Here is a 24,196-nt window from a genome sequence, read left to right on the forward strand (position 1 = left end):
TTTCATAACATTTTATTTTGTACGTGTTCTGTATACCAGTCTTGAAGAGATGTGGGAGGGAGAATTTCTTGACTTCTTTGGCATTGATGGATTTGGTTTCTTTAAAAGTCAAGTCAGCTTTCAAATTTTTAAATTTACAGAACCATTCGACGCTGACTTTGAAACCATCTACTTCTCTTAAGATGCCATCATCATTCTCTATAACTACTCCACGTGAATCTTCGAAGAATGCGCTGGGATCTGTGTGAGTTAGATTAACAATGCAACCCGTCCTGATGTTGTTTGTAAAAGCATTCTCTAAATCTTGACATTTAATGCGACGAGGATTTACGTCTCCACCAATAACTACACCCCCCCAACCGCAGAAACTGAACATCATACCAGTTCAGATTTGCTATGTGATTTAAACTTGCAGAGATTCGTCTTGTAGCACTTGGTTTTAACATTGAGTTTTAGCACTGGATTGTCGCAGACATTTTTCACTGAAAAAGATTCACTTTAATAATGAAAATGCTCGTGTAGTCGTCCGCTTTTACATGCTCATGATCGCGTCAGTTTTTCTTCAAACCCCATCACAAATCGTATACTGCATCATCTTTTCATTGTGACATCATTACTTTTTTCACACCGCGACTTCTCCCACCATTCAGCACCAACCAATCGCGGCTTTCCACAACTGATATTATATAAGTACCACGAGCTACCGGCGATCACTTCTCATCCATTCATCAACTTGGACACATCATAGAGATCATAATCGACATTCAAGGATTCGAAGGTGAAACTTTCATAGCCAAGAAACGAGCGTAGATGACAGACGACGTAAAAATTGAATAAATATCTAGCGTCGTATTCAAGCCACCTTATTCGTGGAGCTCTCAATCATAACACTACCAGCGACTTAACAACGCCATCATCACTGCTTGCCAAAAGATTTTCTGGACTCAAGGACAAGTTGCTTACGACAAGGTCAACCAAGTCATAGACAAAGCAGTCGTTGACAAACAATGCATATACGTCAAGGGCTTAGAGAAAAAACGCTGGCTACAGATTATTGTCAAGTCAAAGACAATTATTGACTTTGAGGACCTGGACTCTTCACCGCTGAAAAAACGCCACGATTATACTTGTCATTTCTGCAGTAATCATAAGCAGCATGCTAACTTGTACTGGTATGCTTTAGAAAATGTTCAAAAGTTAAAGGTGTGGTTTGTTAAAAATTACTTTAGCAATCCATCGCTTGAAAAATAACTGAAATTATTCTCCAAGTTAAGTATGAAAGACGTGAGACCTCAAGATGTTGCGATTCCATCGAAATATTTTATTATTGGATACGGTGCTGACAAAATCAACAGTATGTGGTCAAAACTACCAGCAACTTTTCAGGAAAACAAGGACATCAAGAAGTACAGATGCCGTAATAAATATTATAGAACAAAAGCTATTGAATATAATAATTTTTAACTTCCCGCTAAAAATCTCAGATTTTCAAAAATCGGGAAGTTATTGTTTTCACCCTGTTTTGCAAAAATCGAGTTTTCATCAGATCTCGACGTTTGAAGGTCACAAGAAGCTTCCCTGACTACCCCCGCGATGTTGTCACTATACCTGTGTGCGCGCGCGCGCGCGCGCGCGTGTGTGTGTGTGTGTGTGTGTGTGTGTGTGTGTGTGTGTGTGTGTGTGTGTGTGTGACTATGTATCTCGTTTATAACTTTTGAACGACTGAACCGATCGGAACGAACTAAACGATGCTCTAAAGAGCTTCCTCGAACTTAGATGTCCTGAAAATTTGAACCGATTCGGAGAGATAGATTTTAAGAAATCTTGAAAAATCTCAAAAAAAATAAGAAAAAAATAATTTTTGAAATTGGTTTTCTGAAATATCTTTTAAACGGCTCTATCGATCAACTTAAAAAACTAATCCGCTCTTAAGCTTGAAAAACCACGCCAATCGTAGTTAATCCAGTCAACATCGGTTAATTCGTTGGAAAGATATCGTGAACGGAAGAAAATCAAAAAAAGGGTTTTTTTGACATAACTTCGTCATTTCTTCTCGGATCGTTTTTAACGATATAGAATAATTTTTAGAGCTTAAAAAGTCGCGTCGATCGCCGCCAAAAACGTAGAAATCGATTCATTAGTTCGAGAGACATACTCGATAAAATATTTGGAAACAAGTGTTTTTTTCAACATAACTCCGACATTTTTTGGAATAACTTTTAAACGGCTGCACTGATCGATTTCAAAAACTAATCAGCTATTACCATGAAAAAATTACGTCGATCGCCGTCGAACCGGTCGAAATTGGTCAATTCACTCAAGAAATATCATGAACAAAAAAAAACCAAAAAAAGTATTTTTTTCGAATTACTCCAAATTTCCTAGTTTTATCAATAGAAACTTGAAGATTCATCATGAAACTAAAAAAATTGCGTTAATTTCTGCCAACCGCGTGAAAATCGGTTGATTTATTGAAAAGTTAGTGTGGTTTGAAAATTTAAAGAATAATATTCTATGATACTTCTATCAGACTTTTAAGCTCGAACAACTCAAAATAACACATGAATTGTATTTTTAAGTTTGAACAGCTTAAAAACATCATTAGTGCAGTTTTATGCACCTAGGAATGAAATTAGCGGGAAGTTGAACGGATGGCCTTCAGGGTCTACCGTATTCCTAATTTTTTTTATGATGTTTCATTGGTGATTAATTGTAAATTTTGTAAAAAACAATGAACCATAATTATCTTCAATCATCAGCAATTAAATAAATTTGCAAGAGATTTTAGAGATTTCTTTCAAAATAAATTATTAATAGATCAAATAAAAATTACTTCGTCAAAAAATAAATGATAGATTAAATATTGAATAAAATCAGTAAATAACAGTTTAAATTTACGTATTTTTGAAATAAATTATTAATAATTTCAATTGAAAAATTTTTTTTTAAATTAATTAGTGATGGATTGAATTGAAAAATTTTTTTTAGCTCAAATTAATAGGAGTTTGAATTTAATTATTTTTTTTCAACGTAAATTAATGATAAATAAATAAATTGATTTAGAAATATTTTTAAATTTAAACTAAGTTTAAATTTTGATATTTTTTTACAGAAAATTAGTAATAGTTTAAATATTTCTTTGAATAAATTAGTGATAGTTTAATTAAACATGTTATTAAAAATAAATTAATAATAGTTTAAGTTTGAATATTTTTTCTAGAAAAATATTAGTGATGATTTAAGTTGAAATATTTTCTAAAAAATAACTTAGTGGTAGTAGCATAAAATAAATTTCCTTTGTATAGCTCAATTGTTTTTTGAAATAAATTAATAACATTTAAATATTTTGTTTTAAATCCTTTTCTAATCATCCTTTATATATCAAAATTTTTGAAATTTTAATTATTAACTTTTTCTGACAAACTGATAGTTAACATTTTGGAGTCGATAATAATAATAGTACAGTTCGATTTACCGTCATAGTTCAGTTACCATACGAGTCCAGTTACCATCATCGACAAATTCTAAGGTTTGTTAGAGGGCGTCTTGAATTAACTTATTTATTGACATATGATTTTTTTGTCGCGGGGGATTTTTAAATTTTTCTATAAAATATTTTTTATTTATCAGAAGAAATTAATAATTAAAATTTAGAGACTCTTATAGATAAACTATTATTGTAAGAATATTTAAAAAAATTTTCTTTTTTCAATGAAAAAAATAAATGTAATATTTTAAATTATAATTTTTTCCCTCAATTTTTCAACATTAAATTGATGATAATATTATTTTAATGCAATGTCATATTATTTCGACGATTGATATTTATTATTTAATGAATTATTGATACTGCTTGATAAATATTTTAAGAATTTATTGCTACCTATAGCATTTTTGGTCAACATCACCAGACTCCAACCGGCAACAGCACGCCGGTTTGTTTACAAGAGCTGTCATATTGCTATCTCACTTACTAGTATGGGACTTATGTATTTTCTATCGTACTCGAAGCTTGGGTGTCGCGGGTGTCACAAGTCTTCAAAAATGTTACTGTTTTTTAGATGAACAAGCTCAAACAAGTTAGCAAGTAGACGCTATCAAAAAATAAGGTTAAAATAAAACATTATGTTTATCTTTATATTTCTAAATTGCCATAACTTTTTCAAAAGTTGACTTATTAGGACGTTTTTTTTATTTTAATTTTTATCATTAAATGTTCGTTTTGAGAAGAAATAGACAAAAAAATTCCAAACCTAACTTCATCGATTTTTTTTTTAGATTTTCCGAAAAAAACTCTGAACTTCTCGATGATTATCATTTAAAAATTTTTTTTCGTTTCTTTTATATAAAACATAGACATTTTCTACAAATGTTTTAAAATTTCCAGGAAGGTGTTTTTTCGGATTTTAATTTTTTTTAATCGTATTTTTAATAACATCGTTCCAAAAATTTCCAGAAATTCTCAAAAAACAAGAAAAAAGTATAAAACCAAAACTTGAACATGTAAATCATCGAGAAAATTGATTTTTTTAATAACAACGAAAATTAAAAACACAAAAAAATATAGAATTCAAAGTTAACCAGGTAAGCTTCTCAGAATTGCTTTTCTAATTTTTAGTCCTTGCGAAGCTCGAAGTCTATATTCAAGTACTCTAGACTTCTTCGAGAAATGATAGTCTGCGCTACCTATGAATCCTCTTCTTAAAAAAAAAACTGATAAAGTGCCATCTACAGAAATAATATTAAGTCAAAGAATATTTTCTTGCTTAGCTCATCTTCATAAATAAAAATTATAACATTACCTATGGTTTACTATTATTAATTCTAAGTTAAATACCACTTATTTAGTTTTTGTCGTTCTAAAAAGCTATATTTTCTCCATTAATTGCTATACTTAAAATAATTACCAACAAAATTAAATAATAATTGCGACTACTCCACGATTCGACCGATATTGCAACCCATGTAACCTAGCAAACAATTTAAGAACAAGAAATTTGAGAAGCGCTAATAACTTTTTAAAAAAATCACTAAATATGTATGGCGGTTATGTCTCATGCGTTGATTATAAAATGAAAGTGTACGCATCTGCAAAACATGTAAAATTAGTTGCCAGCAATGTTGATAATGTTGACAATGATAAAAACGTTGACGATGATATTGTTTGTGAAGACAACGTTAGTAGTGATGATGAAAATTCTGATAGACAATGTGACAGTTGTGAAGGTTCGTCTAATTCATCTTTAGGACATGCAAATCAAGCCACTGCACTACTGCAATCTTTTGGTGATAAAAAAGCAATTATTTCACTAACTAATGTCCCTAATTTTTATTCATACTTTGAATATTAAAATCTACGTTATTATTTGAGAATCTTTATCATCTAAATTTTTTTTAATCGCAACTGGTTCAATCAAGTTCTGCATCTGGAGTCAGTATTGAAACTCAGTTGCCAATAGTGAATCAAGCTTTTCGTCTTTTGTATAAATCACCAATTTTAAATAAAACATTGCAAGATTAAGTTTATTTGGATCGTAAAGTCAGCCAAATCACTTAGAACCTAACAAAACTTTTTGGTCTTGATAATAATGGTCAGATCTACACGTCAATTAAGCAGATTTTCAGGAAAAATCGAACGTTCAAAAGCTAAGTTTGCTGGAGCAAGTCTGACACATACAATCTGTGTGTGTGTTATTCATCAGATTATTAAATTGATGATGCTTGGTTATTAGTTAATCAATAATTGTTGATTGATTCGTGAGTGACCGAGCAACATTTAAAAAAATATTCTTTTTTGCAGGTGCTACCTTGAGCGCACTCACAAAAGATTGAGTGAGTTCACTGACTCATTATGGCAACTGTCTTAATCTTTTAATGTGTGAATCTCTATCTTCTGATTGTTATTTTAACAAGTATGATAATTGCCTAGATACTGAACCACTTAGTGACTTATTGACCAATATATTCGATTAACACAATATTGAAACTATTACCTATAAGTTTTAGAATTTAACACTGCGCTGTATGCTTGAAACGCAATTAAAGACGTCAGTTTATCGAATAATTTTGCGATAACCTAAAAGTTTTTTAACCTCATGCTAACATTGATAAACAGCAAGCTAGGTACTTAAAAATTTTAAAGCATGATTTGAAAGAAGATGAATTTTTGATTGTCTGTGACTTTGCAGAGAATTACGCTTTTGTGATACAAAATGTTGCATCTAGCTTCCACTGTAACGATAACATGGATAGAGTTTTTCCAGTAGTGATTTATTTAAAAAATAACAATAAATTATGCTGCAGAATCTTAGTCATTGTATCAGATTGCAATAATCATAATGCTGTGGCAGTTAATGTTTTTTTTTAAATAGTAACAAGTTATGTGAGAACTATTTCGGAAAATGTGAGAAAAATTTATTACTTTTCTAAAGGTGCACCTAAACAGTTTAAAAAATTTCAAAAATTTTGTGAACTATTATCACGAAGAGGATTTCGAAATCTTAGCTGAATAGCACTTTTTTGCTACTGCGCACGGAAAAGAGCCATGTGATGGAATTAGTGGAACATCAAAGAGGATGGCTGCACGTGCAAGTTTTGAATTGCTAGTGGATCGCCAAATAACAACTTTATTCGAACTATTTAGATGGGCAACTCAGCCAAATAACTTGCCAAATATTACGATTAAATTTTCACTCTCAAACGACTATAGTGTTGCAAATGAGAACTTGGCGACTTGATTTGCCAAAATCCATCGTAGGAACTCAAAAAGTTCATTGTGTTTTATCTGACAATAATGGTTGTTTCTTAGTTAATTATTATTTAAGCTCTACAGAATCTAAACTGTGTACAATAGTTAAACGTTCAAGAAAATAAATGTCTGTATTAGTTTAAGAATTATTGCATTTGAGACATAATCATGTCTTAAACAATGTTTATTTCAATGCTCGCTATGAATTAAGCAATAAATCAAAAAACGACTGTTTTTCAATTTTCTTTGTTTTTAAAAAAATTAATTTTCTCGATGATTAACATGTTTAACTTTTGGTTCTATACTTTTTTTTTGTTTGTTGAGGATTTCCGGAAATTTTTTGACCAATTTCATAAAAAATGATTAAAAGAAAAAAAATTTTTTTTTTTCAATTGAAAAAACATAGACATAGAAAAAAGACTTTTCTGAAAATTCTAGAATTTTTTTAGAAAATATTAAAGTTTTATATGAAAGAAAGAAAAAAAAATTAAATATGGTAATCATCAAGAAATTCAGTTTTTTTGGAAAATTCAAAGAAAAAACGATGAAGATAAGTTTGAATAATTTTTTCCCATTTCTTTCCGGAAAAAGAAAGAATAACAAGAATTTAAAAAAGAAAATGTCCCGATAAGTCAATTTTTGAAAAAGCTATGGCAATTTAGGAATAAAAAAGCGGTTTTTTTTTTTAATTCATAACAGAAAAATTTGAAAAAAATGATGAGAGACGTTTTCGATAGGGTAGTAAAGGTTGGTAAACTTTCAGCCAAATAAAAAGGGGTCAGGGTCAGAAGTGGTCGATTTGGCGTGGAATGCCCCATATATAGAAGACTTTCTATAGATATAGTCACTCATCACGATATCTCTGGAAGCATAAGACCTAGAGACTTGAGATCCGGCAGGAATATTTCTTTTTCCACGTAGAGGTCAGCTAAGAACGGATTTCACAAAATTTCACTCCCGAGAGGGGTTGCGGGGGCATTAGCAATGAAAAATTCCAGTTTTCAAGCTATAGCTCCCATCGACTTTAAATTTAGTAAGAATCTTCTGTAAGAGATGCAGAAATCATCCATCATTGAATTTCACGATATCTCTCCCCACAGAGGGTCGCGGGGGGAGGTATGAACAATCAAAATTTTTAATTTCCAAGCTATAGCTCCTATAGACTTCAAATTTAATGGGAGTCGTCTACATGTGATACATAAATGATCCAAGAATGGATATTACACCAAATCACCTTTAATTAAGATCGCAGCAGTGGGTGTTAGCAATAATAAGTCTTAATTCTTAAAATATAGCTTCAAAAAGCTGCAAATTTAGTAAGGATCTTTTATTTGTCAGTAGAGATCATCTCAATACGGATTTTAAGAAATTCTATTTCCGATTCGATGGAATGTAGAACCTGTGCAATTCAAAATAATACCCTAATTGAATTTTAAGTCTAGATTTAAAACTACAATTTTCTACAGTGCCCAGTGGTGCGGGCGGGTAACAGCTTGTTATAATATAATAGATGCATTGGAAAAAAAAAATATTTTATGATAAATTAAATAGCAGTTGATGTAAAATGATATAATAGTTGACATACAATTGAACCAAAAATAATAATAGTAAAAGAAACGTGGAAAAAAAATTATTTTTATAATAAATTATATAGTAGTTAATAAAAAATCAAAATTAAAATCGAATGAAATAATTGATATGAAATTAAATTGAATAGTGAATGTGATATAAAATAAAATAATAATGCATTGTGATGCTATTCAATGAATAGAATAATAAAAAAAAAAACTTGAATAGAAAAAAAACTCGAGGCATATAATAATAATTTCCACCTTAAATGTAGAATTTTGGATTTATAAACATAAGAAATATTTATAAATTATCAAAATAATCGAAAGATAGTTATAATGTTAGAAAAAAATTATGGCGATACTATTTTCAAAAATTAATTTTTTTTTGCAGACTATGACTGATTGGGGCTTGATTGATCGCTACATCAACTGCGATGCAGTGATACTGCGAGCGTGGTTATTATACCACCGTAATAATATTGACAATTCGATCGAAAAACCTCAGTTGCAATTAACGCAAGTTGTTAGTAATGGCGTTGCACTAACTATATGCTAATTATTACAATTGGTGATCATGCTGTAATGTTTGTGTTGCCGCTTGATGAGTAAGCTAGGTGGTTCTGGACGTTCGGGGTATATAACATGACCGATCAACGTTATTATGTACCATAGTACATAAGACTATGCTACAAATATATTCTCAAACATGAATATTAACAATCTGGATGATGGTCTTCAAATACATAATGTAAACGTTGGATCATTACAACAACCAATGACACCTTCACCACCATCATCATTGCTAATACCTCCGACAATATTAGACCAAATAGCAACCGATAGCAGTTGTTATTCATGGGTTCAAGAGCCCATGGGTATGAGAAGATAAAGTTTTTAGAAAATGTTATAACAACAGCATCAACAACAACAATATGATGAAGAAAAGGAAGAGCAACAACAACAATGAGGACAACGACGACGACTACGACAAAGCTCATCAAGTTCATCAAGTAAAAGAGATGAACTCGATCGACACCGAGTTGATTTTGGAAATTTGCAAATTCCACCACGCCGCCAAAGACGAAGAAAGAATTTACCACAACCGGGGACATTAAGCGAGCTACCAGAGCTCAACCTGCGATAGCTACGCTTTCATAATGATGTACAATCTTCATCATCATTATCATTATCATCGAAGAACCTTGATATCCACCAGATTGTTAATGATGGATATATTGCTGATGATGATAATAATTCTCCCGATTTCTTTTCACTAGAAATACATCAGAAAAAAAAATCTGGAGATAGGAGGTGTCAACATTGCGAATCATCACATGTCAGAGATGAAGGATCATCAGGTTTTAGACAAACACCATCACTGTCAGCATCATTATCAGTATCAACCTTAGTATTATCAACAGCATCAATAAAACATAATTTTACTGAGATTTCCGCTATCCAACTAAAAATGTAGATTATAATTCTAATGGTGAGCATTTATCAAACGATGACGCTGTTGAAGTCAATGACTTATTGTCGTATTACTCTATAGTTCTAATATACAGTATCACATATAGTTTCTATTAAATATACTTACTCTCTATTTTCCTATTTAGTAATGTACAATAAACCGATTCATTCGGACGTGTCATTATAACTCTGCGTAAGGTTTATTATCACCAGTTATCCTGAATTCTTGACAGACGCTGAAATACTTATAGATTTATAAACTACATTTTGAGTTATGAAGTAGAAAAATGTCAGTACAATAATTTTTATTCAAATACTTTTATTTATGATTTTTCTTCCATTTTCAATCTTTATATCAAATTTTCTTTTTTTTTGTTATTAACATTTTTTATAAAAAATTTTTTTTGAAAAAAGAAAATTTTTTTTTTTAATATTATTATTAATGATTTTTTACATTGTACAACAGTATCAGAACTGCACTATTACAATGAATTCGGATCACGTTTACTGCGTTCAAACTTTTTCCTGCATTCGAATTTTTATAATAACTGCGTATTTTTTTGCGGCTCTGGACCGACTTGTGCGTCCTGTACTGCATTTACCGTATTCCTCACCTCTTTCTAATGGCTGTTGGAATAGTGTCGTGGGGAAACCACAGAGAAAATCCATGCCAGTACAAGTCGTCTACCGGAGCGATTCCCGACGGTTGGCGTTGGAACTATTCAATCAACCGTCGGTGCTCGAACCCTCTCCTCACGAAATGATGTACGAACGAACGAATAATATAATGAGTTAGCCCGTTCGACCATCCTGCCGCTGTTGTTTTTTTTCTTATGAATATTAGATCAATGAATGTAGAATAATAATAACCATATTAATAATAGCAAAAATCATAAGAAGAAAAATAAGAATATATATATATATATATATATATATATATATATATTTATATATACATATATTTATTCGGTTACTTGGAAATTGAAATCAAGCAATAATTGATAATAAGAAAAAAATTTATTGATAATACGAATGATGGTGAGTAAAAGTTTATTATACAAGAAAATGATAATTGCTATTCTTCAATTGAAATCAAGAACAAATTGATAATATGCAATAAAATTGAAACAGTTTAATATTGATAAATAAGAAAAGAAACAAAAACTTATAGGGCCTTTTTTTTGTTTTCAATGTAAATTTTTTTCTTACATACATCTAGGATTTAATTATAAATTAATACATATTTTCCTTTTTCTGGAGATAGTGTAGGTACAGTAAATCGTCGTTGGTAGATATGACTAATTTCGCGAAGATGTCAGCGTTGGCATTCGAAAATTTCACACTTCTAGCGGGAAGAAAAATTTGAAATTCTACATCAATTGCGGTGACATATTTGGAGACAAACTTGGTAGAGACCATTTGCAATTGACTAATCTTGTAGATTTCACCATCTTTCAGCTGATTGATCTTCTTCGTCGGTAGATATCCTGGTGTAATATTAATTTGTTTGAGCTCGGCATTTTTCTCAACATTTTGATCACGGAATTCTTTACTAGCGAACTTGAAGTTCACAGTCTGATGAACTAGAACTGAATGATGATCTCGCAGTTGGAAGCCGATTTTATATCATTAATTTCCACTATTAAAAATCAAAACGTAGGAGGAAATTGCGCATAAAGGATTACATCAGAAAAAACATTGCGTCAGAAAATTACGTCACTAACAAGTTGGGACTTGTTTACAGGAAGTAAGTAATGAAATCGCGGTCAAAAAGGGGTATCGTTGTCGCAGGAAATAGCAGCTACTAGATGGTGGATCAAAATTGAGTTATTGTTTGTTGAAAATTTTCACGGAAGAATTTGGTTGTAATTAATTTTTTATTGGTGTTTATTTTATATTAATAATTTTTTGAATTTGATCATTAAAAATTATTATTGGGATTAAATTAATTATCAAAAATAATTCTTCGTTTAAATAACTTCTATCTCGGCAGAATATTAAGACCTCTATTTACATAATTTTAATTTATTTACTCAAGACATTAACACCTCTTGTTTTAAACATTTATTGATGTAATATTAGGCCGACGGCAGTAGATTAGTTCGGAATTTCAATCCATTCTAATATTTTAATTCAGAATTATAATTAGCAATCGGAATTTGAAAAATGGGATATAAGTTCAAGTTATTCGGAATTCAGTTGTTTATTTGGAACGTTGTTAGTTGAAACTAATGATTTAATATTTTAAGCAAGTAATTTTACATCCAATTAATTATTATAAAATTTTAAATTAAAATCAATTTCTTACAAGTGTGGGATATGTGTGTGAAGATTAGTGTGGGTAATGTGTGATAGGGAGTGTTAATAGTGTGATGTTGGTTCTGGATAACCGATAGTTAGGCTAGACGATATCTGTCACACTGCAGTCTCTGTGCAGAGTAATTAAATAGTTCTGGTTAGCCGATAGTTAGGCTAGACGATCTCTGTCGCAATGCAGTCTTTGCTCAGAGTGATTCGTCGGTCCTGGTTAGCCGATAGTTAGGCTATAGATAATAAGGTTTGAATAATTATTGTGTGACTGTGTTGGTGGAATTTAGTTCATCTTTTATAAGTACTCGAACTGTTAAGAATTGTTGTTAATAAATATCGATATACTGTTAATCAATGATTTATTCTTCAGCAGCACCTTTCTCCACTCACTCTATCCTTCAATAGGAATTCTTAGCTCTGGACCGGTTCCAGGAACCGCAAATAAAAATCCTGGTGGCGCCCTAATAATTATTGTCGTTTATTCTTAAATTGTTAGTTCATTCATAAATTGATTAGAGGCCAATCTGAGCAGATAAAACTGTTATAATGTGTGTCCCCGTGTGTGTGTGTATTTCCGTGTATGAATTGTACCGACAGCTCATCTTTAAGATACACAATGAACTTCTAATATTACATTCGTTTTAACTTAGGAAAAAGTGATTTCATCAATGTGATTGTAGCATTTGTATTATAAGTGTTGTGATTTTATTTGACTAGAAAATCTACTTCCATTTCGGTTTCCACATGGCACTTTTTTTCGTTTAAATTAGGAGGTTAATCGTCAAGAAAATCAATTGAAATCTCGATTAAAAATATTCCAGCCTAAGACTCCGTGTATAACGAAGTAGGAAAGTGATTTTTGAAATTTAATATCTCAGTAAGGAAATGGTGAATCTTTTCAACATTTTGGGATGAGATGAATGGCGTATTTAATTATACGTATATTTCAATTCAATGCTAAAGTTTGCAATTACATTTCAAATTAGATTTGCTTAAATCTTTATATGCCACAATGTCTACAATAATACGTAATTTGAATGATTACCTGTAGTCTATCACGTTCATTTCAGTCGTTGATCCATTAATATAGAAAGATGATGTCATCGTATATTTTGGCATCGTTTCCTCCGTAGTAGTTAGTGAGTCATTTTGAGTACTGAAACCTTCTTCTTGGGACGTAGGAATAGTTGAAGCCATGTCTGCAAGAAAATTACGATTCTAATAAATAGTTATCATCTTCAACGTGTTGAATAATTATTGGCGAATATAATCCGCAATGTATGACTTGAAAATGACAATCGGGAAATAGTTATCGTACGGGATCTTTATTGGAATGTTGAATGTTGTCCAATTAATAAAAATTTGGTTAATCAATTAGTTTTTACTAATCTATCGGAGTTGATCCACTTCAAAACTTGCAAAAGATGTCGAAATAAAGGAGAAATATAAGATTATTTAATCGAATTGTGTACTCATCTACGTGAATCGTTTAATAAATCGAATATACATTAAAGTCAACCGAAAATGTTGACACCTACAGATTAATGTACGATTATGAAATTCACCTCAGATTCTAATAAATTCATTAATAACTTAGTGACGAAACTTGACAAATTCGGAAAACATATTTGACAGCGAAGACTCATATACATCATTGTTCACAAACAAAACAAAATTTTATATAATTAGGAAAATGGTCGACCCTCCAGGCAATTCCTGTCAATTCCCGCTAACTCCATACCTAAGCCCCTAAAACTTTACGAATGATGTTTTTAGGCTCTTTGAGCTCAAAAATCTGATAGAAGTTTCATAGTACATCATATTTTGAATTTTCAAACCACAATAACTTTTAAATAAATCAATTGATTTGCACGCGGAATGTAACACTTGATGCAGTTTTCACAGTCATATAAAGAATCCTCAAGTTTTAATTGATCAAGCTAGGAATTTCGGTGTAAGAAAACAAAAACGGTTTTTTCGGCTTTCTTTCGTTCACGATATCATTCGAACAAATCGACAGATTTTGACTAGCTTGGTGGCTGTCGACCTGTTCGTATTGTTGAAACCTGATTAGGTTTTGTAATTGATCGGTATAGCCGTTTAAAAAATCTTCCTAAAAATGTCAGATTTATGGAAAAAAACACCTGTTTTTAAATGTTTCGTCGACAATATCTCTCGAACCAATTCACCGATTTTCAGGTTCTTGGTGGCAATCGACGCAATTTCTTGAGTTCTGATTATGATAATATTATATTTAGAACGATCTTTAAAAAAATGTCAAAGTTATGTGGAAAAAACCTTTTTTTCGGTTTTCTATCGATCATGATGTCTCTCGAATGATTCTACAGATGTCGACTAGATTAGTGACAATCGACGCGCTTTTTCAAGCTCAAGGGCAGAGTAGTTTTTTGAGTTGATTGATGGAGCCGTTAGAAAGTTATTCCAAAAAAACAACATTGCAAAAGGATTTTTTTTTTGAGATTTCTCAAAATCTAATTGTCCGAATCGATTTAAATTCATAGGAACTCTAAGTTTAAGGAAAATCATTAGAACGCCGTTCGGTAGATTTTGATCGATTCAATCTTTCAAAAGTAATAAGCGATTCACATACTTTCACACACACACACACACACACACACACGCGGGCGCGCGGACATACACGGACATACACGGACATAGTGACACTCTTTCAGGAACCCTCGAAATGGCTTCCTGTGACCTTTCAACGTCGAGCTCTGATAAAAACTTGGTTTTTGCAAAACGAGGTGAAAACAATAACTTCCCAATTTTCGAAAATCTTCGATTTTCTTAGCGAGAAGTTATAAAACGCCATAGACCAGCTGAAATGGAAGTAGATTCAATAATCAATAAAAAAAAGTTAGAAAAGCGGTTGACCTTGAAGGCCATCCCTGCAACTTTCCGCTAATTCTATACCTAGGCGCTTAAAGTTGCACTCATGATGTTTTTAAACTTTTCGATAGACGTTCCATGAAACACGATTTATTAAATTTTAAAAACGCATTATTCTTGAATGAATCAATTGATTTTCACGCAGTTGATGAAATATGAAGCAGTTTTTAAAACCTTATGAAGAATCTTTATGTTTAGATTGATCAAACTAGAAATTTGGGAGCAACTCTAAAAGAACGGTTTTTCTAATTTTTTTTTTGTTCATTATATCTATCGAACGAATCAACTGATTTCAACTGGCTTGGCGGTAATCGACACGGTTTCTTAAGCTCCATTAGTTACAGTCTTAAATCAAAAGTGATCCGATACGAAATGTCGGAGTGGTGTTAAAAAAACAACACTTGATTCCAAATATTCCGTAGACGATATCTCGCGAACCAATCCACGGATTTCCACGTTGTTGACGGCGATCGATGCAGTTTTCTTGATCTAAAAGCTGACCATTACTCAAAGTTATTCGAAATACCGGGTTTTTGAGATTTCTTAAGATTAACAGAATGGCGGACTCCGGAAATTTTTTTATAGAACGTTGGAAAAAAATTAACAGTTCATTGGTCTTAATAAGCCGAAATTTAGAAAAAAAATGCTTCGATCAGCCGCAAGATTATCTATTAATTAAACTAATTTTTCTGATCCGATTGATTTTAGATGAATCTTTGAAGACTTATGATAGTCACTGCAAGAACCTTTCTTGAAACTGTGTCAACACAAACAGCTATAACTTTGGGAATCATAGATATTTTTTTCAAATCTTCGTGACTTCAAGTCAAAACATTGTGTAACAGTGCTATATTATTACTTTTGTGGAATTACATCTTTCCGCGAATATCTCGATGGTGCATGTATAAAAGCCAGCATAGCGGTATCTAGCCTATCAAGGATCATAGCCAACACAATGGGACTACAAACCAAAAAGAAACGAGTTCTTCTAGAAGCAGTTAATTCGATACTGCTTACGAAGCGAAAATGTGGGCACGCATGTTTAATCAGAAGACGTACTGGCGAAAAATGGCCGCAGTGCAGCGGCGTGGCGCTATCAGGGTCGCGAGCACCTACCGCACGGTTTTCGAAGCAGCTGTATTAGTCATTGCGGGAGCTACGCCCATCAATCTACTAGCGTTCGAGAAAGCAAAAGTCTACGACGATAAAACCAGTGGCGGAAACAGGAAGAAGGCAAGAACGAGAATAAAAACGGTAACTCATCAAGAGTGGCAAGACTGATGGACCTGAGAAGAGACGGGCAGATGGACAGCGCGCAGATCCCAAACATCAACGTCCGGCTTTTTCGGAGGCACAGGGATACGGACTTCTTTTATACCCAGTTATTGACAGAACACGCACAGTTCAACGCCTATTTTTCTTATAATGGGACTGCACTAGACGACAACACGCAAATATGGCCCAGACAAAATTGACAACGCCGAACACACGTCCTTCGAATGTTATCGGTGGAAGGACAACACAAGCAATACCCAAGAAACTATTGACACCACGCTCTCCTCCGAGAGCGGGTTTTAAAGCGGATGCATTGATGAGGCATATATCCCCCTCGGTATCGATGAAGAATCGCTGATATTTGCCTAAGAGTAGGTTACACGGTAGATAAATTTTCGGCCCAGATCCTAAAGCGAGGACCTTTTGCTCTGGGAACTTTCGTGGGTTAATTATCGGAATTGGTTGAATAGGCTTATTTTTTGTTACTAAGGTGTTCCAGTCAAACGAGATGGTTACGCGTTCTCGAACGAAAAATTCATTTCCGAGAATAGCTCCATAACCGCCAGGTAGTTCTGGTACGAGGTGAAACATGATTTTGACTCCAAATATTTTAAGGTTTATCGAACCTGCTATGAGTATTGAGCTTGTAGCAATACCTCCTACTACTCCCGTGTTTTCGATGTTACAAAAGGCTTCGTCGCGTAATTCGACGATGCAGAGCAGGTTAAGGTGGGAACCGGTGTCGAGGAGGGCGTTTACTCCCCCGTTTTGAAGTGCATGACTTCGTTGATGGACTGTGGGGTCTCTTCCTGTGGGTCGAACATTTTAGTTCGTCTTTGATTATGCTCGGAGCTCTGCTGCAGTCATCAGTTGTTAGTTTATTGGTCCCGGTGGTGACGTCATGTTGATCGGATTTGGTGGTTGTCCTGATCTCGGGAGGGGTATTGGCGCTGTTATAGTCGCTTGATATTTTAGGATTTATTTCTGGGGGTTGTGTAGGATTGATCGGATTGATTCGGAAAACCCCGATATTTGATTCTTTGATCCTGTTGGTAGGTGTTGGGACCCCTCGTTGAAGTAGGCAGAGACTGGACGGGCATACTTGCCATTGCCTTCGGTTGACGAGCGCCCGACCCGTTTATAAGATCGTACGTGTCTCGACGTTCTCCCTTTGGTCAAAACGGACAGTTACAGATTATCGTAGGGTCTGTTTCATGCTGTAATTCAGCCTCTTCCGAGTTCTCGTCTTCTTCGAAGTGTACCGGCTTTTTAGTTGAAGCTAATACCTTCGAGTGATAACGGTTTTGATTATAATATTGAAAGTTTCGCGGTTGGTAGTAATTTTGAGTTTTAGGCATAAATTGAGGGGTTCGTTCGGTTCCGAACGCGAAGGTAGAACCTATCAGTTGCTGTTCCGGTCGATAATTCGCTGTGTAGTAGTTGTCTTCGTACATGTCGCGAAAGGGGTCTTCATAATAGTCCGTAGAAAATTGCAGCCTAGAGACATTTGTCTTGGGAGTTTGACCATATTTTTGGTACGTTAGAGTGCGAGGTAGTTCGCGATAATTACCTCGATTATCGTAATGTCGAGAAGGTCTCGGCATTTGCGGGTAATGTCTGTGACCGTTTTGTCTGAATCGTCTGTAAAATTCTACCGAGGGCCTGGTGGAGATTCGCCTGGTGTAAGTCCGTCGTCTCTCATAGATCGTCTACGTTCAGGTCTTCTGTATGCGTCATTTTCCATGGCCTTGTACATATCGTCTAGGGTTTCGGATCTCCTTATTTTGCATAGGCATCTTAAAAAGTCTGGCCAGTATTCGTAAAATATGGTAGCTGCAGTTTTTTCAAATGTCCGTTTTACCACAGGTCTGTCATCTTCAGGAGCATTGAGTTCAATACGACGAACCATCTCGCTTAACCGATAGTAAAAGTCTTCGATATTTTCTGAGTCTTTAGGGACCGCAGCTGCTAAACTTTTCTGCCAGGCAATATATGGGTCACCCCTTTTTAGTTTTCAGGCTAGGACTGATAGGATATCCTCTACGGAAGCTAATTCGACGTGTTCGATTAATCTTTTGGCTCGCACATATAGTTTTTGGGCTATACGGCGAGCGAAGAAGCCTTGGTTATTGGCCGAAATACTCGGTAACTTATTTTTTACTATTCCACCGAATAGTTCGAAATCTCTTACGGCATTTGAGCCTTTTCCGTTAAAGTACAGGAGCTCAAAAGTTTGACAGGCATTTAATAATCACTATTTTTTTAATTTTTAAACCGCAATAACTTTTGAATGAATGAACCGATTGCCGTGCCGTTAGCGGCATCAGTTACCGCTCACCAGTTATCCGCCGCGGAATTGACGAATTTTGACTGCGAGCGGTAAATGATGACCAATGGATATTATCAATTAAGATCACTAATTTTCTTTGAAATTATATCATAATTATTTGCTGGGAGCAATAATTTTTTTTTTAAACCACTAATTATCGGTTGTGATTCGTGATTTACAATTTGTTGAAATTGATTATCGAATATAAATTTATTATTGATTTTTTTAATAATTAATTTTTGAATCAATTTTTTTGTTTAGATCAATCTGTTATGTCCACCCCAAAATTTTTTTTTCTTTAAATTTAAATCACCCGCGCAGATGGAAGACTTCTCCATGCGCGAAAGCCACAATAAAATATAAGCTACGCGACTGCTGGTTGACTAGCGGGGACTTCTGCAATCTCAGCACCGCGAGTATTTAAAAAGGCGATCAACAGCCAACGCCTTGTCTTTGAGCGATTAATTCGACTTCCGCGTTTAATTGACGGACCCGTGCCTTGTAAAAGTCCCTCATCTTAATTTGCGCTGCACTTAAGACGAGTTCAGACTTGGTTCAACCGGCAGGCCACGTATTAGTCTTTGAGCAAGTAATTCGACTTCCGCGTTTACTTGACGGACCCGTACCTTGTAAAAGTCACTCATCTTAATTTGCACTGCACTTAAGACGAGTTCAGATTCGGTTCAACCAGCAGGCCACGTATTAATTATTAGTTTTAAAAATCTAGAGAACCGGAATCTCAAAGTTCTAATTTGCCCTGCACTTAGACGAGAATCCGGGCATTAAGTTTAAATAAAACATCTCAAAAAGCTAAATTTGCGCACTTTACCCTACGGGGGACTGGAGGACGTTAGCTCAAATAAATAAAATTCATTAATATAATTTCGATTAAATAAAATTTGTGAAAGTGTAAAAGTTTAGGTGTTTATTAAAATAAATCTTAAAAAGAAGTGAAATTCCATTCGAGTTCGTTAATTTCGTAAAATAAGAAGCCCGTAATATAAGCAGCCCAAATCCATCCTACTCCATCCGCTGCGAGAACCAACCAAAGGGCCCAATCAAGGAACAGGCGCTAACAGCTGCCCTTAAACTACGGATCTGATCATCAATAAAGTTCCTGTAACAGTAAGTACATCTACTCTCATAAAAATCCGTCGGTCTCAAACGAAGGCGTGGTAAGTTCGTATCTCGAAAACGTCCCACATAAATAATTAAAACAACGGAATTAAAACCTCCGTTGCGTATTCTTTAAACTGTTAGTCCAAACCTCCACCGTTTACGCTACCGCTCTAAAAAAACGCCCTTGGACATAACAAATCAATCGTGGATGTTATAATTTTTTTTTATCATTTCTAATATTAATAGTTACATTGTTATTTTGTTAAGGATTAACTTCTGACTTAATTTTTTTTGTTGCGATTATTCTGCTGGACATAGATTCGATTTCTTATTTGAAATTTTTCTAATGTCATTTTTGTTAATTTTTTTGCGCACTAATTTCTCGACCACGTATTTTGATTTTTTTTTGTAAGTTCGTGGGAACTAAATTGTCGATTAAGTATTTTGATATTTTTTTTTTCAAATTAATTTATCGATCACCGATTTTATTTTTTTTTTTGTTAATTTTATTTGTCTCCTGCGAATTAAAGCGTCGACCAATTATTTGATTTATTTTATTTATTCAGTTTGGATTTTGTTAATTTTGAAATTTATCGTATTTTGCGAGTTATTTACTATTTTTTAATTTTAATGTTGAATAAAAATTTCCTCACGAACGTTATTGCGCTTTCCTAACAATTTATTTTTCGAAAAACCAATCTCACATTTGTCTGTTGTCGTTTACTTTAGTAAATGTAATTTCTTCGTCATCGAACCGTCGCCTTACGACGATCGACATCGACCCGTGGAACGTCGTTTACTGGCACTCAACCAAAATTACGAACCAGGTAACCTAATTTAGATGGAACTCTCCGGCCCTGTCGACGCCAGTGCCGAGAAAAAGCCATTAAAATATTTAGATATTATGGTGCTTTTTTTTTGGACTATTTTTTTTTCCGTTCTCACAGTCAAAATTTGTTGGAAGTACCAAAAAAAATTCACTAAAAGTTTGCGCCCTTAATGTTAATATTAAGTACTCGACCAAGGCGTGTAATGATTTCCCACTTAAAATACACGTTAAAATTGATTTCTTTTCTTTGGAATTTTATAACTCAGCGGCATATAATAGAATTATCTAGGACCTGGACAGGTATTCCTTAAAATTGAAGGCTCTACAAAAGTCTCTGTTACGGCGAAGTCATAACTTACACCTTCGGGGTAGTACGGGCCACTAAAGCTAATTTTTTCTTAATATTCGCGTTTTCTTCTCACTATCTCGTAAACAACTCTAGATTTAGAAAAAATGTAAATAACAGACTTCTAGGAATTTAAATCGACCACAAAAAAATATCTAACCACTAAATCGTTAAGAATAATACTATTCGAGATAGAAAGGTTTTATGTTGAAGCAGTTTGGAATTTTTGAGTTAAATTGTGAAGAAAAAACTTTCTCTTTGAATTGTTATATAAATCATTAATTATTCATATTACAAATTACAAATAATTGACAAATTGGATAGATGATCATGTTGAAACTGACACTAAAAAAACAAAAAAATTTTTTAATGGATCTTTTCAAATTTTCTTTTTTTTTACCAAAAATTTCTTGTGATCTCTGCCGATTTTTTTTTCCTTTTTTAATCATCTCATACATTCAAAGTTCTCAAAAAAAGTAAGAGAATATTAACTAGACTAACCAAACGAACCAGTAAAATAAAATTCAGGCAAATCCGTTAAAAAGCGGTTTCATGCTGGAACTCGCTCCATTGTTAAACTATCAGTGTTCTATTGTGAATTGTAAATTTCCCATCAAATTGAATAGTCGTTAATAAAAATGACATTCCAAGTAAAATTATTATTGAAAAAAAAAAAAAAGCGATTTATTAAATGATAGTTTCCATAAATTACAACAATGTGACAAATAAAAAAAAATTTAATGATAGTAAATGTCTCATCTGTAAGCACAATTTGAACATTTTATGATATTTTTTTGAGCATATTACTTTTGTATACCATGGGTATTGCAAACGATGATTTTGTAATTTTTAAATAAGCTTCTGCCCTTTATCTTCATCATGAGTTGAAACTCCATTTAATTTCTGAGTAAGGGCGACTCCTTTTTTAGCGATATGATTTATTACTTGGAGTTTCCAAATGTGCCAAGACATTTTTGGTTATCAGGATTTGATTCCCATGGGTGTTATTCAATATTTAAAAATTCATATGGAAAGTCAAACTTTTTAAAAATGAACGTTGAGTTTAGAGTCATACAATCACTGATATTGTTGTCAGCAAGTGAAGAAATTAAGTTATAAGGCACTTAAAAACGCTTATTAGATTTCTCAGAAACTTTATTACTGTTTATTCTTCCAACTATTTTCATTTTTTCTTTTCGCAACACCGTAATGTCGAACAAAGCCAAGCAAGCTTATTGTTCCTGCAAATACTATAAATGTCGAGATAGTTTTTTCAGTGCTGCATTTGCAATGTCTGGATGTATTTTCCAATATTCGATAAGATTTTTTATCAATTTTAAATCAAAATTCAGTGCTCTCACCGCATTTGGTGCACCGAACCATATTTTAATGTAAAATAATATTATAACTACACAGACTTTACGTAGAAAATCCAGTTCTGCTGCTGATACTCTGATCTGGTTACGAAATAAATATATTTTCAAACAGTAAAGATCTTTTGAATGCCATCTTGCATGATGATAAGCACCAGGTGCTTTAAATCGTACATTCTGATTGTTAACACCACCTAAAAAGATGCTGCTCAGCACTAACAATTCTTTACAGTCATCCCTTGGATAATTAATCGAATTGTAAAACAGAAAAAGACATCAAAATGTAAAAAAATTGTTATTACTTCCGGCAATCAATGTATTTTTGGATCAGTTATCCCTAGTTGTTTATATTATTTAAACAAAAGTATTATTTATATCATTTAAACACAAATTGTTATTTATATTATCTAAACGAAAATTATTACTGATTGAAATTATATCATTCTCATTATATCATTGGAGAAGAAATATTTTTGTTTATGATTTTGGTAAAAGTGATTGTTTATATTATTAACGATATTTGAGATCAGCATTAACGTTTAAGAGTTATGAGTTAGAGAGTTTAAGAATGTAATTATTAAGCAAATAATTATGTGAGACGTTAAGCGGACTATCATACTAATTATTGTACGAATTACTAACTAGATTATTACATCGAATGTCTTGCAAAGTTATCAAAGGAATTGTTGAGCGAATTATTTAATAAATTGTTGTACGTAAGTTAGGAAAATCCTACTTGAAATCCCATATGAAAATTTAATTTGCTAATCGTAAGTGGAAGTTGAATAGCCCTCGTAGGAATTCAATAATTTGCAACCTCTGAGCCCTTTGAAATAGCAAATTTTCCACTTTCAATTTTATGTTCATTTCTTAATTTTTTTTTTAATACTTTCTTTGTGCTCGATAGCTTAATCTTTCTGCACCTCCTGTATTTACCTCCATTTTCCAACTGAGAGGGAATATTCGGCTAAAAGGGGGCTGTATTACTAAATTACAAGTGACATCTATTATTTAACAATTAAACTTGCGTCTCTGTCCACCTGCTCTGACGGCTCATTTTTTCCCGCCAATTCGGATCGCTGATTGATTGCTCGGTGCGGCCCTTGGTTGATTTATATTTTTGGTAATTTTTTAAAAATTATCTGGCGTGCAACGGGGTTCCTGATCTAGCCTGTGGGTCTTCGGGCCTATTGACTTTTCTCTGAGGGCGGCGTGCTTTACTCTACCCGGTCGGTATCTCCGCCTACGGTTTAGAATCTTCAACGGGGAAAAGTATTGTTACAAATCGAAAGTTCTATGTGTGACATGGACAAGCCCAATCCACACCCCATCTGGTACAAGCTGAGTAGCACACGGCAGTGTCATTGGAAGATTCCTGTATACTTTGTTCACGGCTGATCTACCTGTAGACGAACACACCACTGCAGCTAACTTTTCTGCCGATGCAGCAACTAAAACTGCAGACACTGACCCTACGATAGCCTCAAAACAAGAACAAAATGAGATCGTATAGTTACACTCATGGATCGACTACTGGAAACTAAAACCAAGCCCAGCTGAGTCAGTCGAAATCACCTTCACGACCAGAAGAGGTGACTGTTCTCAAGTCATACTTTATGGTGAACCTGTCTTGGCTACCAACAAGGTTTAAATCTTGGATTATACCTTGACAGACACCTAACCCGGGCAAAACATATAAAAACGAAGAGGGAGGAATTGGACTGAAGTTAAGACGATCACATTTGCTAATTGGTAACAAATCAAAACTTTTGCTAGACAATGAAATAAACAGATGGGTTACATTCCATGTCAAATCGAAAAATAGTTAAAATCGATCTCTTTTAATTTGGACAAATTTTAGTCAGAAGATTTCTGTTGTCACGAAACAAAGTTCTGCCGACGAAAAAAAAATAAAA

The 24,196-nt window shown here is 33.4% G+C and overlaps 1 protein-coding gene across 1 annotated transcript in view; it reads right to left on the bottom strand.

The window, feature by feature from the left end:
* LOC141526874 (neurexin 1-like) overlaps positions 1–24,196 on the bottom strand; it is a 703,605-nt gene that overhangs the window by 44,345 nt on the left and 635,064 nt on the right. Inside the window, exon 20 of the mRNA XM_074242012.1 lies at positions 13,145–13,298. Within this exon, the coding sequence (XP_074098113.1) occupies positions 13,145–13,298 (154 nt within the window). The remainder of the gene's footprint in view (positions 1–13,144; positions 13,299–24,196) is intronic.

This window comes from Cotesia typhae, unplaced genomic scaffold, assembly GCF_013202065.1.
Source record: "Cotesia typhae breed Kobodo isofemale line unplaced genomic scaffold, CoteBio_Ctyphae contig_37, whole genome shotgun sequence".
Lineage (NCBI taxonomy): Eukaryota > Metazoa > Arthropoda > Insecta > Hymenoptera > Braconidae > Cotesia > Cotesia typhae.